At 48.3% G+C, this 14,160-nt stretch overlaps 1 protein-coding gene across 1 annotated transcript in view; it reads right to left on the reverse strand.

Moving 5' to 3' along the window:
- The window catches only part of OLFML2B (olfactomedin like 2B), a 57,615-nt gene that overhangs the window by 7,341 nt on the left and 36,114 nt on the right, over positions 1-14,160 (reverse strand). The window contains exon 6 of the mRNA XM_019530572.1: positions 6,492-6,717. Within this exon, the coding sequence (XP_019386117.1) occupies positions 6,492-6,717 (226 nt within the window). The remainder of the gene's footprint in view (positions 1-6,491; positions 6,718-14,160) is intronic.

A 14,160-nucleotide genomic window follows, 5' to 3' on the forward strand; every position in this document is an offset into this window, starting at 1 on the left:
AGAAGGAAGAATTTCTTTACTGTCTGAGCCCCCAAGGTCTGGAACAGCCTGCCATCGGAGGTGGGTCAAGCACAGACACTGAACACCTTCAAGAGCAAATTGGATGCTTATCTTGCTGGGATCCTATGACCACAGCTGACTTCCTGCCCTTCAGGTCGGGGGCTGGACTTGATGATCTTCCGAGGTCCCTTACAGCCCTAATGTCTATGAAATCTATGAAAAACAATACCCAGGGCATCTGGTTAGATGCATCGTTGTGACAGAACCACACATCCTTACAATGCCATGTCAAAACTGTTCTAAATTCTCTTTTCACTTCTTAAATAATTTATCTTCAAACTACTGCTGCTTGGATACTTTCCCATAGACAGGATCTTTAAATGCGACATGCCATTTCTATAAAGCTGAAACTTCCCGTGAGAAAATTTTGATTCTACTGACACATCTTGGAAAGAAATCGAACACCCTCACCTCTTCCTCTCAAGGAGGACTTGGGCCTGAGCAGATAGGCAGCTGGGGAATGCAAACAGCTTTAGTCAAGGTCTTTGCCAAAAAGGCACTTTTTCCTTGCCCATCTCACATCTGGGTACAAAGGCAGAGCTACCTCCAGCTAGCTGACCTACCTGTTGCTGTTCTGGCAAGACAATGCTATGCTAAAATAGTTTTGTTTGGGGTTGTTGGAAACTACAGTACCTCACAGGTTCTATTCCCAGTTTTGCTACAGATCTACTGGGTGACCCTGGTCAAAGAGCATCCCCCCATGCACCACTGTTCCCTTTTCTTTAAAATAAAGATGGCAGTGCAGATTTCCTTTGTAAAGCACTCTGAAAACTCCACAAGAATATGCCACGTTACGCAGCAACCTGTCTGACCATTATCCCTACTCCAGAATCAAGTCTCCAAGGGTCTCCATGCACTCCAATTCCTAACTAGCTGCTGAATGCCCCTCTCTCTTGCAGTGCAGTGAGAAAAGCCAGTCAGGTGCCTTTGAGTTAGACACTGTTCCCCTCACTCAGCCCTTCATTAAATGTTCTCTTTGGGGGGTCCCTTTATATAAAACTATACAAATGTCAATTCAAAATGACCCATGGCACAAAGGCTAGGGACAGACATTATACATAAACCAGTTTAAGTGATCAGAAAGTAGTTTAAATCTGTAACAGAACAGATGTTCAGTGCACATAAACCAGTTTGAAAAGGGCTGAAACTGGTTTGAGATAAACCTGGTTGAATGTAGTATCAGACTTAACTGATTTGGGTCAAACCGGTTTATGCAATGCCTGTCCCAGACCCCTTCCTGGTTTAAATTAAACCAGAGTCCCCCAGCATCTCAGATACTTTGCAACTCTGGTTTAGGCTCAGCTCTCTGCTCCAGCCCAGCAGGGCTGGCCCTGCCCCTCTGCTCCCTGGCTGCAGCTCCAGCAGAGACTGTAGGTACAGGCCATCTGTCTGGCTTCCTCCAGCTCAAGTAGGGATTCCCCACACCCCACTGCCTTACACAGACACCTCTCAGCATTAGCTAGAATACCACATAGTAACTATGTCCGTGCTGTGGGAGACAAGACAAAGGCAGACAGGACAGTGTTGGGTTAGGGCTTTTTGGAGCTAATCAACAGGTACCTGGTAATGTCCCTCAGTTCCTTCCCTGGGAAAAGTTGTTTAAGAAGAGCTTAAACTAACGAGAGAGTCTTTTATTTGATGGGCTGATAAATGCTAACAACTCCCTGTATAACTCCCTGCTGTGTAACTCAATGATCTGTTATTGACTCCTTGCTGGCTCCCTCACTGGTTGGGGGGTGGAGGGGGGAAGACATCTCTCTAATCAAAGCATCCTGCAAAGGCCTGGCCACGCCCCCCCTCAGCTCAGCACTGTGGAAGGGCTCTAGCCTGAGCCACTGCAGGCATGTGCTGGTATTTCCTCCATCCAGAGGGGATGTCTGTACAATTACAAACCAGTTCAACCTAGCCAGGTTAGATTAACCTGCAAAGATTGAATCAATTCAGGCTTTTTGAATGTCTGTCCCTAGCCAAAGAGTTCATACGCTTCCATGTAAAATTCTGGTCCTTTGGAAGATGTCTTCTGTGTGCACTGCAAAATAGGAAGTTCATATGCATCAGTAATGGTCCTAGATGGGTTCTGTTTAGTGCTCTGTATGGAGCCGCTTTATGTTCCACAAAGTGATCATAGTTTGTAGCTTCATCTTCAGATACTGGATTCCATAGAAAGTTAAAGGGTTTGTTTGTTTCCAAGCTGTCTGTTCCTACACGTGTTTCCTCTCATACTTGTCTATGTGGGATTTAAGGCAACAAAAGCAATTGCCAGCATCTGTTCTTCAATATGGGCTTGGGTTTCTTTCTTCCTTGTTTGGGAATTGTATTATGTATGCAGCTGCTTGCCCTTTCTGAAGAAGGCCTGCACCTGAACCTTTCTGAGATGTCTCTGCTGACAGCAGTACTAGCCTAATGACAGTCCACTCTTTTACAGCTAGATGGTGGGGAAGATAAGACCAGGGCTCTATCTTCCCCACTGCCTATTTGTGTCTGATGTCTGAATGCCAGATAATGTATCCTTTCAGCCACTTACTTAAAGGGGTTTATTTTAATTGAGAGACAGCTTTAGAATTTAACTGGCTTGTTATCTCCACTTTATATGGAGGAGCAGGTTCTTGTTTTTATTGCATTGGGATCAACAATCAAGACCTCCTTGTTCAGTTTGGGTCCAAAAGAGATCTGCTCCTGGTTACTCATGTTTTCTGCTAACGTGTCTTTCCCTTGCACCTCACAGTATTTTGAGGAGTGCTCGATAAGATGCTTGTCTAAGACTGAGACATCAGCCACTCTCATTTCAGGACTTCGTAACTCTCCCAAAATACATTATAAATACCGTTTATATCAGTGAAGACATAATTACCAAATAGTGTTTTGCTTAAAGTGAATATGGCCAAATGCTGGCGCTGCCTTGGAGTCTGACTCCATTAAATTTGAAATCTTACATATTTGACGTTTTGAATATATGTCAGCTTCTTAGAACTTAGGGGCCATCTCTTCAGCAGTTGGCATTTACTAATGTTTACATTTTCTGGCATTATTTAACTTGCAGGTACCAATACACACCTGCGCTTCAGTTGACTTTTCTGTTCCATCTACTACCCAATTGTTTTACCTTTGCAATACTTGCAGCTTTCCACATTTTAAAACTCTGGGTTTTTGAGGGATTTTTTTTTACTTTCTCAGGTAAGGTACATGGAATTCTTCCTCCTGATAAATAGGATCACTGATGTGTTGTAATGTCCTTCCAGATGCCCCAGCCTTTGGGAATGTCACATGCTGTCTGTCCTCACTGACATTTCCAGGAAATCTATTTTTAGTACCTTCAAGCCAGGCAGGCTTTGACTCTGAATGCAGGTGATGAAGTTGCATTTGCTATTTGGAAAGTTCCTGATCCTGGACTCTTAAAACAAGCTGTAATATTTACTTATCTCCAGAGTTATTGTACTGTGTATTTTCCTTAGAATAACACTGAATTGTTCCCTCATATGTGATTTAATGGATAGGACTTTGGCCTTACTGTTTGTAGCAGTTGTTGAATCTACCAGATAATCTGGACTATTCTTTTGCTCTTCTTCAAGTGATTCAGCTTTAACCATGCAACATATTAGAAAAATATCCCATCCCACCCTTGTTTTTGGCCACATCTAGTGGATATAAATCTCTGCCATGAGAAAAACTTACTGCTTTTCTTTCCCATGGTTTTCTTCAAGTTTTCTCTTTTCAAGATGATGCTACATGGACTAGCTGCTTATTCAAACAGAGTCCCTTAGAAACTGAACCTGTATTGCGCTAATGCCATGTGTTCTAGAGTTGACTCTGATTAAGCTTAAGGTTAAAGTATTACACATAAAAAATGAACAGGTCATAAGCAACTTCAGGCCTGAGTTTCATTAAAAGTTAATGGGATTTAGACTCCTAAGGAGCTCAGTCACTTTGGAAAGTGTTATCCTCCTACCACTTGTCCCTTCACCACCACCAGCCCTTCCCTCTAACTCCTGTCTGTGCCTAAAGAAGTGATTGGGGAGTCACTTCTTTTATTGTTGCACTGTTTCCATCTGCATTCAGCTAAGATGGACTAGGTGAACTTTTCTAAAGGACTAAGGTTGAATAAACTGCTAGTCCATGTAGCATCATCTTTCTCCACAGCAGAGGACTCTGAGGATGTTCTCTTCTGTGTCTGCAGAATGCGCAGTGCAGTTTGGAACTGGCTTCTAGATTCAGTACAAATAAATATCAGTTTCTCACATCCAGAACTTTTCTTCCTTCCTTTAAAGTAAAATTCTTGCCTACAACCCCACCGTCTTGCACCTTAATTACAGTACCATTTCCCACTCTGACACTAGCACTTTTCCCTTCAGTCTTGGCAAATGCTTTGTCCATCCTTGTGACTGGGTCACCCTGGTCTTTCGTGGTCTTCACTAGTTTCTTCAAGCATCTTGTATCTTCACAAAGTTGTTTCTCCACTCATTGCTACTGTCTACCGTATTCTCTTCTTTCACAGCCTCAAGTGTCTGTTTACTTCTCCCACCCATGCCCCAATGCTTTCTCTTTCACATCCATGCCAGCTCATACTTTCATAGTTAGTAGGGTCACAAGGGACCCAAGCAGATCATCAAGTCCGACCCCCTGCCAGGGGCAGGAAAGGATGCTGGGGTCAAACGACCCTGGCTAGATGATCATCTAGCCTCCTTCTGAAGACCCCCAAGGTAGGAGCGAGCACCACTTCCCTTGGAAGTTGGTTCCAGATCCTAGCTGCCCTGACTGTGAAGTAGTGCTTCCTGATGTCTAGCCTGAATCTACTCTCCATCAACTTATGGCTGTTATTCCTTGTTACTCCCAGTAGTGCTCAGGAGAACAGGGACTCTCCCATTGCCTGCTGGTCCCCCTTGGCCAGTTTGTAGACGGCCACCAGATTCCCCTCTCAGCCTTCTCTTGTGGAGGCTGAACAGGTTCAGGTCCTTTAGCATCTCCTCGTAGGGCCTGCCCTGCTGCCCCCTGATCATGCGGGTGGCCCTCCTCTGGACCCTCTCAATGAACATCCCTCCTGAAGTGCGGCACCCAAAGCTGGATGCAATACTCCAACTGTGGCCTGACCAATGTCATATAGAGGGGGAGGATCACCTCCTTGGACCTGCATGACATTGCACAGACATTGTCTGTGGATGCATGACAAGGTTCAGTTAGCCTTCCTTACTACATCCCCCACGGAGCTCACTCCAGGCCAGCTTCTGCAATGGCTCCTTTAAGAAGTCAGCCAACCAAAGACTGGGCTGGGTCAAGCTCACCTGAAGGGCAGCCGATACCATTTAGGTATGAGAGCAGAACAAAAATCTTCATGGTTCAGGACCATTTTGCTGTTCCTGTCTCTGACTGGTGTAAACCACCCCCAGTCCTGGATTCTCTCCAAGAGGGAGGATCCAACAGTACCCTTATAGCGTTGTTGCAATCAAGACAATGAGAAGAAAGATGTGCTTACTAAAATCTTTTACTGGACCAACTGTATAGTAGGGAGAAAGATTATTTTATTTGAAGTGGCTATTGTAATTAACTTAACAGAGACAAACCAATGTCTTTGTTTTACCTAGTATTTATCTTATCTGCTTCTTTCCAAGACCTGAGGAACAGCATTTCGTACCCAATAATTTATTTAATCTCTTTCCCAACTCTTCAGTTTGTCTAATAAAAGACAGTATTGAACCAAACTGGCTTCTCAGAGATTTTGATAACAGTTTTCGTATACAAAACGAAGGGTCAATGCAAACAGCATAGCGATTAACTGCTCTGTGTCCACAGGAGACAGGACAAGAAGTAATGGACTTCATTTGCAATAAGGGAGAAACTTAGATTGGATCTCAGGAAGAGCTTTCTAATGGTGAGGGTGGTTTAGCACAGAAAGAAATAACCCTGGGCTGCAAAAAGCCGCAAGTGCAGGATCAGGCCTTGGGACATGACAAGTCTAGCAAGCCAAGACTAGGCCCTGTGGGGCCTGGCAGGTGCCTGATCTGAGCATGCACAGGCCAGGGCTCCCCTTGGGTCTGGAAATTTGGCAGAAGGGAATGGTGCAACTGCTGTATCTGGCCTGTGAGCTGAGTACCCTTGACCTAGATAAGTCATGGAGTCTACTTCACTGGAAATTTCTAAGGTCAGGTTAGGCAAACACTTACCCACAATGGTTTAGACAGGGATAGCCCTGCTCTGAGCAGGGAAGCAGAGCTAAAGGACCTCCTGAGGTCTTGGCCAGCCTTATGTTTGTACATGCCCACTTACAAATATCTGTTCTCAAGGTGATATTTCATAAAATGGGACAATTCTTGTGATCGGCATGGACTACTGAGAGGGACCAAGGGGTGTCACTGAGTAATGGGTTGTACCTGTGTTGTAGCTAAGAGGACCAGACAGCCGATGCCATTAAGCTGGACACGACTGCAAACACAACTCACGTTCCTCAATGTCGTTCTCGGAGTCTGTGAACTTGGCCTTATAATAAGTGATGCCTCGAATGATGGTAGGCTTGGAAGGGATCTTGCTCCTCACATGCAGCTTCCTTTGCAGGAGTTGCTTTGGTTTCTCTTCTTCAGGGGTGGCATGCAGCTCTTGTAAGGATTCAACCGAATTGATCTGCTGGGAAATGGTTTCATCTTGCAGGAATCTTTCTTCGTATTTTCCCTTTGCAAGGCAAAAAGAGGTTGTTACTGGGTGGTCAAAATACACAGACATGAGCTAGAGAACACAACCAGTGCATCTGCACAGGAACTGGCAAGCAGCTGTTCTGACCCGATGCACTTGAAGTGGGAGGCCTCGTCCTGGCCCGATTTGTTATGGACATCAGCACCTGATGATTTCTTAGCATAAAAGGCTTTTGTAAATCCTGGAGACAAGCCACAGCAGAAGCTTACACTGCATCTGAGAGGTTATATGTAGCGCCCATGTGCTATTCCTATGCTGTGAATTATATGTTGTGCATCATGCAGTGGGCAAAGGACTTGTATGGTGCATGGGAAGGAGACTGTGCAGGGGCCAAATGATCTGTTGCTTAGGATCAGTGCAAGATGCCAGCCTAGGGCTTGTGACCACGTCTCTCTCTAGCCTTGCACTGCCCCTTCCCGCCACCCTGCATGCCAGGAGTGGGTCCCAGAGGCCCACAGCCACCCACTGCTAACCTCCATGTGCCAGGATTGGTTCTCAGGGGCCCAGTGCTTCTCTCTCCTGGCCCCTTACACTGGAGTTTGGCCCTGGGGTCCAGTGCTGTCCCCCCACCCCCACCCCAGCTCTATGCCCTCAGATCAGGCAGCAGATCTAACGTGTAGGGCCTGGGGCTCCCCCTGGGTCCAGACATTTGGCACCCAGGAAATGGAAGCACTGCTTCTCTGCCAAATCTCCAGACCCATGGGGAGCTCCACAGGCCATATGAGACACTACTGTGGTCTGGATCTGGCCCAAAAGCCAAATGCTGAGCACCTCTGGTCTAGCTCAAACATCTGTTCTAGGTGCTGTTAAGTCCATGGTTTGATCCCCACTGATGACTAAGAGGTCAGACCATCCATGCATCTATCTGTACTGGCTAAGGTTTACTACCCCGTTTTTTTGACTGAATAATAGAAACTTTCATCTAAACCCACATTTCCAGCTTTCCAACTGCAAAAGAGGACTCATTGATGAAGCTATGCCGTACCACCTGCCCCACTCAGCAAACAAGAAGACACATAGACTGAAACATAAGTTCAGAACTGTCCACTGGCCATCTTGTCTGAAGCCCAGGCAGAACAACTGCAATTTCTATGTGGTTAAATATTCCACTGGTGATCATCTCCCAGAAACATGATTTGCTTGGGCCTTGGGGGTAGAGTGTGGGACTGGAGGATGGCCTTGAATGCCATGCATTTTATTTCTCTACGACTCCATGCAAGTGCTTTGTGCATATGGAAACTGTGCATGAAGGATGCTTCACATTGTGCAATTACATGGCATACGTGAGAAAGGAACTGTGCATTGAGTGCATCTGTTTATGAGTAAAATCTGTACTTGGTATATAATTGTACTTTTTTGGGTTGTTCACCTGATAAAAGCATGCACTGGATACAAATGCCACAGGGTATTTGAGCGTTGGATGCATGACACACAGTAAAAGTACTGCATTAGGAAAATAGAATCTGAGCCTGCCAAATGCTTGGGGAACCTTCTCTGGGGATCAGACAGTTCCCAGGGGCTGGGTTTAGGAGCCTGAAATGTAGTCCAGTCCCAGGCTGCAGGCTAATGCCCAAAGATTTTCATCTCATTAAAAGGAAATGGAAAACTGGCCTGAACTGCTGAAGCAATGCCCATTTGGCTGAAAGGATGTCTTCAGGATTCCTTCAGACCATGTAATTCTAGCCCTGACTAAATTTAATGAAAAGAAAAAGAAGAGTTTTTGGAAGTGAGGTCACTCAGGGTAATAAAAGCCCCATGCTTTTCACTTCTGCCTGGACAGGAGTGGAATCCCTCCAGCAGTCAGTTGGAAGCTACTGACATGAATACACAAAACCACCGTTGTGAAGTCTGTGGGGCTTGTGACCTGCACAACAGAACCCGTGAAAGCAAAGTGATAGAAAGCCAAGCCACCTACCAGCACACACCGTCAGCTCCTCTCTCACCCACATACTTTGTCATGACTGCAACTGCTGTACACGACAGACCATCCTAACCCCAACTCCATTTGCCCTTCTGCACGCACCACTTTCACCAAAGTACTCTCCTGCCCATCTGCCACTAGCAGGTGCAGCAGCTGGTTGTGTTGAGAGAGGGCAACTGGTAATGGACTGTATGCAAAAAGGGTGGTGGATGCAGAGTTCAAGTTGTGTATGGGCTGTGGCACACTGCCATAGTCACAGCAATGAGGTGTGTGACTGGGTGCTGGAGCAGGGGAACAAACCATTAAGTGGCTTAGTTTTTCACTGGGGGGGGCACACATACTGGCTTTGTTGCTTCAGCACAGAATTAGTGGCTGTTAACTCCCTAGGGTTTTTTTTTTAAATGTTTTTCAGTGATTGCACCTGGGTGTAAGTAAGAGGGCCTCTAAGGGGCACCTTTTGGGGGCACGAGAGCCTACTATGCTGGGAAATAGTGTACCCCTAGCAGCTGCACATGGGACCTTTGCTGGAGGGTAACACCTGACTGAAGAGCACAGTTCCTTCCACAAACATTTTGCGTGGCCTGCTCAATTGGGAGCCTGGTCCTTATAAACACAAATCAATCATGCTTACAAATAGCCACCTAAACCCTGATGCCCTGAGACTCCTCATCCCAAACCTTGAGGTCTCCTCCCCTTGCTCCTAAGCCCAAAGTAGAATGAACCCCTCAGTGCAGGGTATTGCCAGGGCCCCACTTAATGTGCCAGGACAGTCTGCCCTGCTCTGCCTCTCCTTTTCTCTCCTGACGTCATCCAGATCACTTAGCTGGCAACAGTCAAACAAACAAACCTAGGGACAGCCCTGGTTAGCTGCTGCAGCTGGAGTGCCACAACAGACTGGCAGGTATATTTATGAGGTGTGATCACTGCAAATGAATACCACAGCACTGTGCTCACACGTGTGCCTCCCATAAGAGAGAGGCATCCATTGCTCATTGGCTAAGTGCCCTCCCCATCACACCAGGAGCTGATGGTCTTGGGCTTTACTTTTGTTAGTGAAAGAACTTGGCATTTTCATACTCCGTGGGGGTTCCCTGTACCTCCTGTCTCAAAGACACCCTCCTGCCCTTCATCCACAACACTTACAGAATGGGAGAGGTCCCTGTCTGGGTTCTCAGTGGAGGGTGAGGGGTACATAACACAGCTCAAGAGCAGGGGATGGGGACACAGGCTGGTGCTCCCTCAGCTTAAGTCAGATCAGCTGGAAGCTGGTCTCAATTACCACCCTCAGTGGCCCACAGGGGAACGTCCAGTGTCACCCCCTTTGCCCATCACCAGACCCCCCTCTGCCAGGCAGGCCACACCAGCTGTGGTTCTAACCTCGCCAGCACCAGGGGGACTCTGGGTTCCCATCTCTCCCCTTGGACATGAATTACTCTTTGATATACGAAAAAAAGCCAGACCACAGTTCCCCTTTGCAACGCTGGCACCTCAGGTTGAACCAGCTGGGATGAGCAGCAAATCTCTTTCCACAGCCCAAGTGACAGAGCTTGCAGTAGCTGACAGGAAAAACAGACACTCTGGACTGAGAGGCGACATGCTGTCCATACAGCCAGGCCCCCAAGCCCGCTCATCAGAGGCTCCATGTCACTTCAGCACAGAGCTTCCCAGAGAGTTGCAGCCAGCCTCAAAATAACAAGCCTCCTGTCTGGCTCTGACCTCCAAAACCAACAGCCCTTTGGAAGTGGAAGGGGGTGGGCAAGGGAAAAGGTTTGGTCCTTTGCTCTCCCTCTTACATTTTGGTTTCAGATGGATTGTGCTTACTTAGCAGGATGGAGCCTGGGGAATGGAAATGAGGTTTGGGAGCCACTTGCCCTCAGGAAATGCCCTCTGGGCGAGTTCACGTAGCCACAATGATCTGTGGCAAATTGGCTAAGTGGGAAACTAACTTCTCTTCTCAGCAATCTCTTTCCCAGTGACCGCTGCATCCCCTGAGGGAAGAGCAGAACCAGTCCCCTGTCCTAAGCATAATGGGGAGGAGGATTGAAACCCTTTGTGAAGGGCCAGCCCCTTGAAGTGACCCCTGTCTCTGGAAGGGACGTGGTTAGGGGAGGAACAAGCCCCACAGAGAATGGGGAGCTGGGAGCCAAGGCCAGGCGGGGAGCTAGAGACCTGCACAGGGAAGATGGGGGAAGGCATGCACTGCCAACAGATGCAGCCCTGTGCAGAGCTTGTGTAAAGCACTAGAGACCAGAAGCACAGCAGAGGAGCCTGCAGGCAGAGGGCTGAGCAGAGAGGGGCCTGAAGAAGACTCAGTGAGCCAGCAGCCAGGATGTTACAGGAGCAGGAGCCAGGCAGACACTATTGCAAAGTGCCCAGGGCCACTGGGATGAGACTGGGAAGGCAGACAATCTCTCCCAGCAAGGGGATCAGTATAAGAGCAGGAGCAACTGTCTTTGCATAGCACACTTCGGCGTAGCCAGGAATGATGGAGGAGAGCCTTGGTGGTAAATCATCCAGAAAGGGGTCAGCTCAGACCTGCCCCAACAAGATGCACCAGCACCAGGGAAGATGCACATTACCTGACTGCCTGCCATTAAGGCAGACTCACAGGGGCACCCCAGACATGAGTAAACCTGAACTGTCCACTGCCTGCCACCCAGGGGTCTACCCATGGGTATTTCCCAGACTTCAGGGCTTTGCATCCCCACCCCTTTCTGCTACATGTGTCAGGGTGCTTTTTAAGCCTTCCTCAGAGGTGTTGGGTATTGGCTGCAGCCCAGGCTGGGGATTGTGACTGGGGCATGCAAATACTCCTGTTGGGACTTAAAGCCGAATATTCCTGACTAGATGGTCTTGTTCTTCTGGTCAGGGTCAGTTCAATCACCACATCTGGGGTCAGAACAGAATTTTACCCATGGTCAGACTGGTGTGGACTATGGTGGGTTTTGCCTCCCTCTGCAGCAGAGGACATGGCCCTCTATCTGCAATCTCTTGAATGTATACTAACAACTTTTTTTGGAAGCAGGACATTGACTGCTGTGGTCCTCTGTTTTCCATGTGGCAGGTTAGGGTGTGATGTCTTGTCTTCTTTCAGGGTTGACAGCAATTTTACAAACATTATGGATTTGCACAGGATGATTTGGATAGGGACGATCCTGCCTCAAGCAGGGGGTTGAACTAGATCAGCAGTTCTCAACCAGGGGTCCACAGCCACCTGAGGGGGGAGGGGGCTGCAAGCAGGTTTCAGGGGGTCCACCTGGCCCAGCCTTGTGTGAGGAGGAGCTGCCTCTGCCCCCCTTACCCCCTGGGGCTGAGGTGAGTCCTGAGGAAGGGGCAGGGTTGGAGGCAGGCCCACCTGCCAGACCCCATAGCCTCCATCTTGTGTGGGACACTGTGGACAGGTGGACAAACCTCCGCACTGCTGCTGCTCAGGGGAGTGGGGACCCGGGGCTCCCCGCCATCAAGCCCCATGCAAAGCTGTGCAGGTGAGGCTGAGGAGCTGAGCAGCTGTTGTGGCACAGGTGGCCTGTGGAGTTTTTACAGCATACGAGGGGGGGCCTCAGGAAGAAAAAAGTTGAGAAGCCCTGGACTAGATGACTTCTGGAGATCCCTCCCAGCCCAAGTTCTCTATGGTTCTGTAATCCTGAGTTGCAAAAACACCCTTTCATATAGGAAGTAGCTCTCAGTATGGTAGGCATCCGAAAATCCCTTCCTTCAAAGCTTTTGCTGGTTTCTCATAAGACCCAGGAAGGTTTTCTTCCCTCCTCATGAAGGCTACTGGCTTCTGGGGTCACCCCGCAACTATTCTCTGAAGTACTGGGATGCTGAACAGAGTAAATAAAGGCTGAGAAGTGCTGACTGATACATCTAGGTTCCTGAGAGGTTCCTGATTGAACGATCTTGCTGTTCTACTCTGTCACGCTTTTTGCCAAATTTGGAGCCAGGAAGGAATTTTTCCCCTGGGACAGATGGGCACGAAATATAGGAAGTCTGCTTTTCTCTGTAGCATGGAGCATGATCATCTTCTTATGATGCTCTGAGCATATGAGACTCATGAGCTCTGGCTTGCCATTGGCCTGCTTGTGTGGCCTAGAGTGGTATGAGCTGAGTTGCCAGTTCAAGCCTGGGTGTAGGCTCAGGCTCAGGCTCCCAGGTGGAGCCCTAACTCCCAGGTTTATGCAGGCATTGGTAGTTCAGTGGTGCAATTCTTGCCTACCATGTGGGAGGCCTGGGCTTGATTCCTGGCCAATGCAGCAGGATGCTTTTTTTCAAGCAATGCAGACGTAGCTTAGTGGTAGAGCATATGCTTTGCATATACAAGGCTGTGGGTTCAATCCCTGGCATCTGCAGTATTTGAGTGGGTCCCATGGTGTAATGGTTAGCACTCTGAATCTAGCAATCCAAGTTCAAATCTTGGTGGGACCTTAGTGCACATAGTAGCTTCTTCATTGTACCTGGAGCAAAGATTCATGACAGGGGGGTGGGGGTCAGCCCACTGATTACTAATCCATGTGGGTACTAATGATATGGACAGGAGAAGCCCTGATGGCAGACTACCATGCTCTGGGGGGTGTGCTGAAGGAGCCAGGTGGTTTTCTCTTCTGTCCTACCAGTGAGTGGATGTGGTATATGGCATGAGACGTGCATCGCAGAGACCAACTGGCGGCTTTGGGAATGGTGTCTTGAGGCGGGCTTTGGCTTCCTTGACAACAACCCGCGCATCATGACAAGAGATGTGCTCGTGTGGGATGGGCTCCACCTTTTCCCTAAAGGTAAGCGTGTGTTCTCTTCTAGGTTGGTGGATCTCCTCCAGCAGGCTTTAAACTAGGCTCGTCAGGGGAAACAGAAGATGAGGGCAGAGGAAGCCTTGGACCACTAAACCAAGCAGCACCCACAAGTACAGCCCAGCCTAGACCAACGAGTGGAACATATACACAGGTAAGCAACAGGAGCCAGGGCAATGCAGAGATTAGGGGGCCAGTGCACACATCCACAGGAGGCCTCAAATGCCTCTACACAAATGCTCGTAGTATGGGAAACAAGCAGGAGGAACTTACCCTCCTGCTAGCTGACACCTACCCGGACATAGTGGGGCTCACTGAAACATGGTGGGATCCAACGCATGACTGGGCGGTGAATATCAAGGGCTATAGGCTGTACAGGAGAGACAGGACAGGGAGGAAAGGCAGTGGGGTGGTGCTTTACATTAAGGAGGAATACACATCCTCACCAGGTAGCACAGAGTCAGAGGAGGGGCACACGTAAGTGCTCTGGGTTACAATACGAGGCAGTTGAGGGGAAAGAGACTTAACGGTGGGGGTCTACTACTACAGACCACTCAATCAAGGGGAAGAGCTAGACCAGGAATCCTTAAGTCAGCTCACGGAGGTAGTTAGGTCAAAGGACATGGTCATCATGGGTGACCTGAACTTTCCAGACATCTGCTGGGAAGAGCAGTCAGCCAGGTCTGACCGCTCACATAGGTTCCTAGCCCAAATGCA

The sequence above is a fragment of the Crocodylus porosus genome, unplaced genomic scaffold (genome assembly GCF_001723895.1).
Source record: "Crocodylus porosus isolate Cpor-Errol unplaced genomic scaffold, CroPor_comp1, whole genome shotgun sequence".
In the NCBI taxonomy this organism is placed as follows: Eukaryota; Metazoa; Chordata; order Crocodylia; family Crocodylidae; genus Crocodylus; species Crocodylus porosus.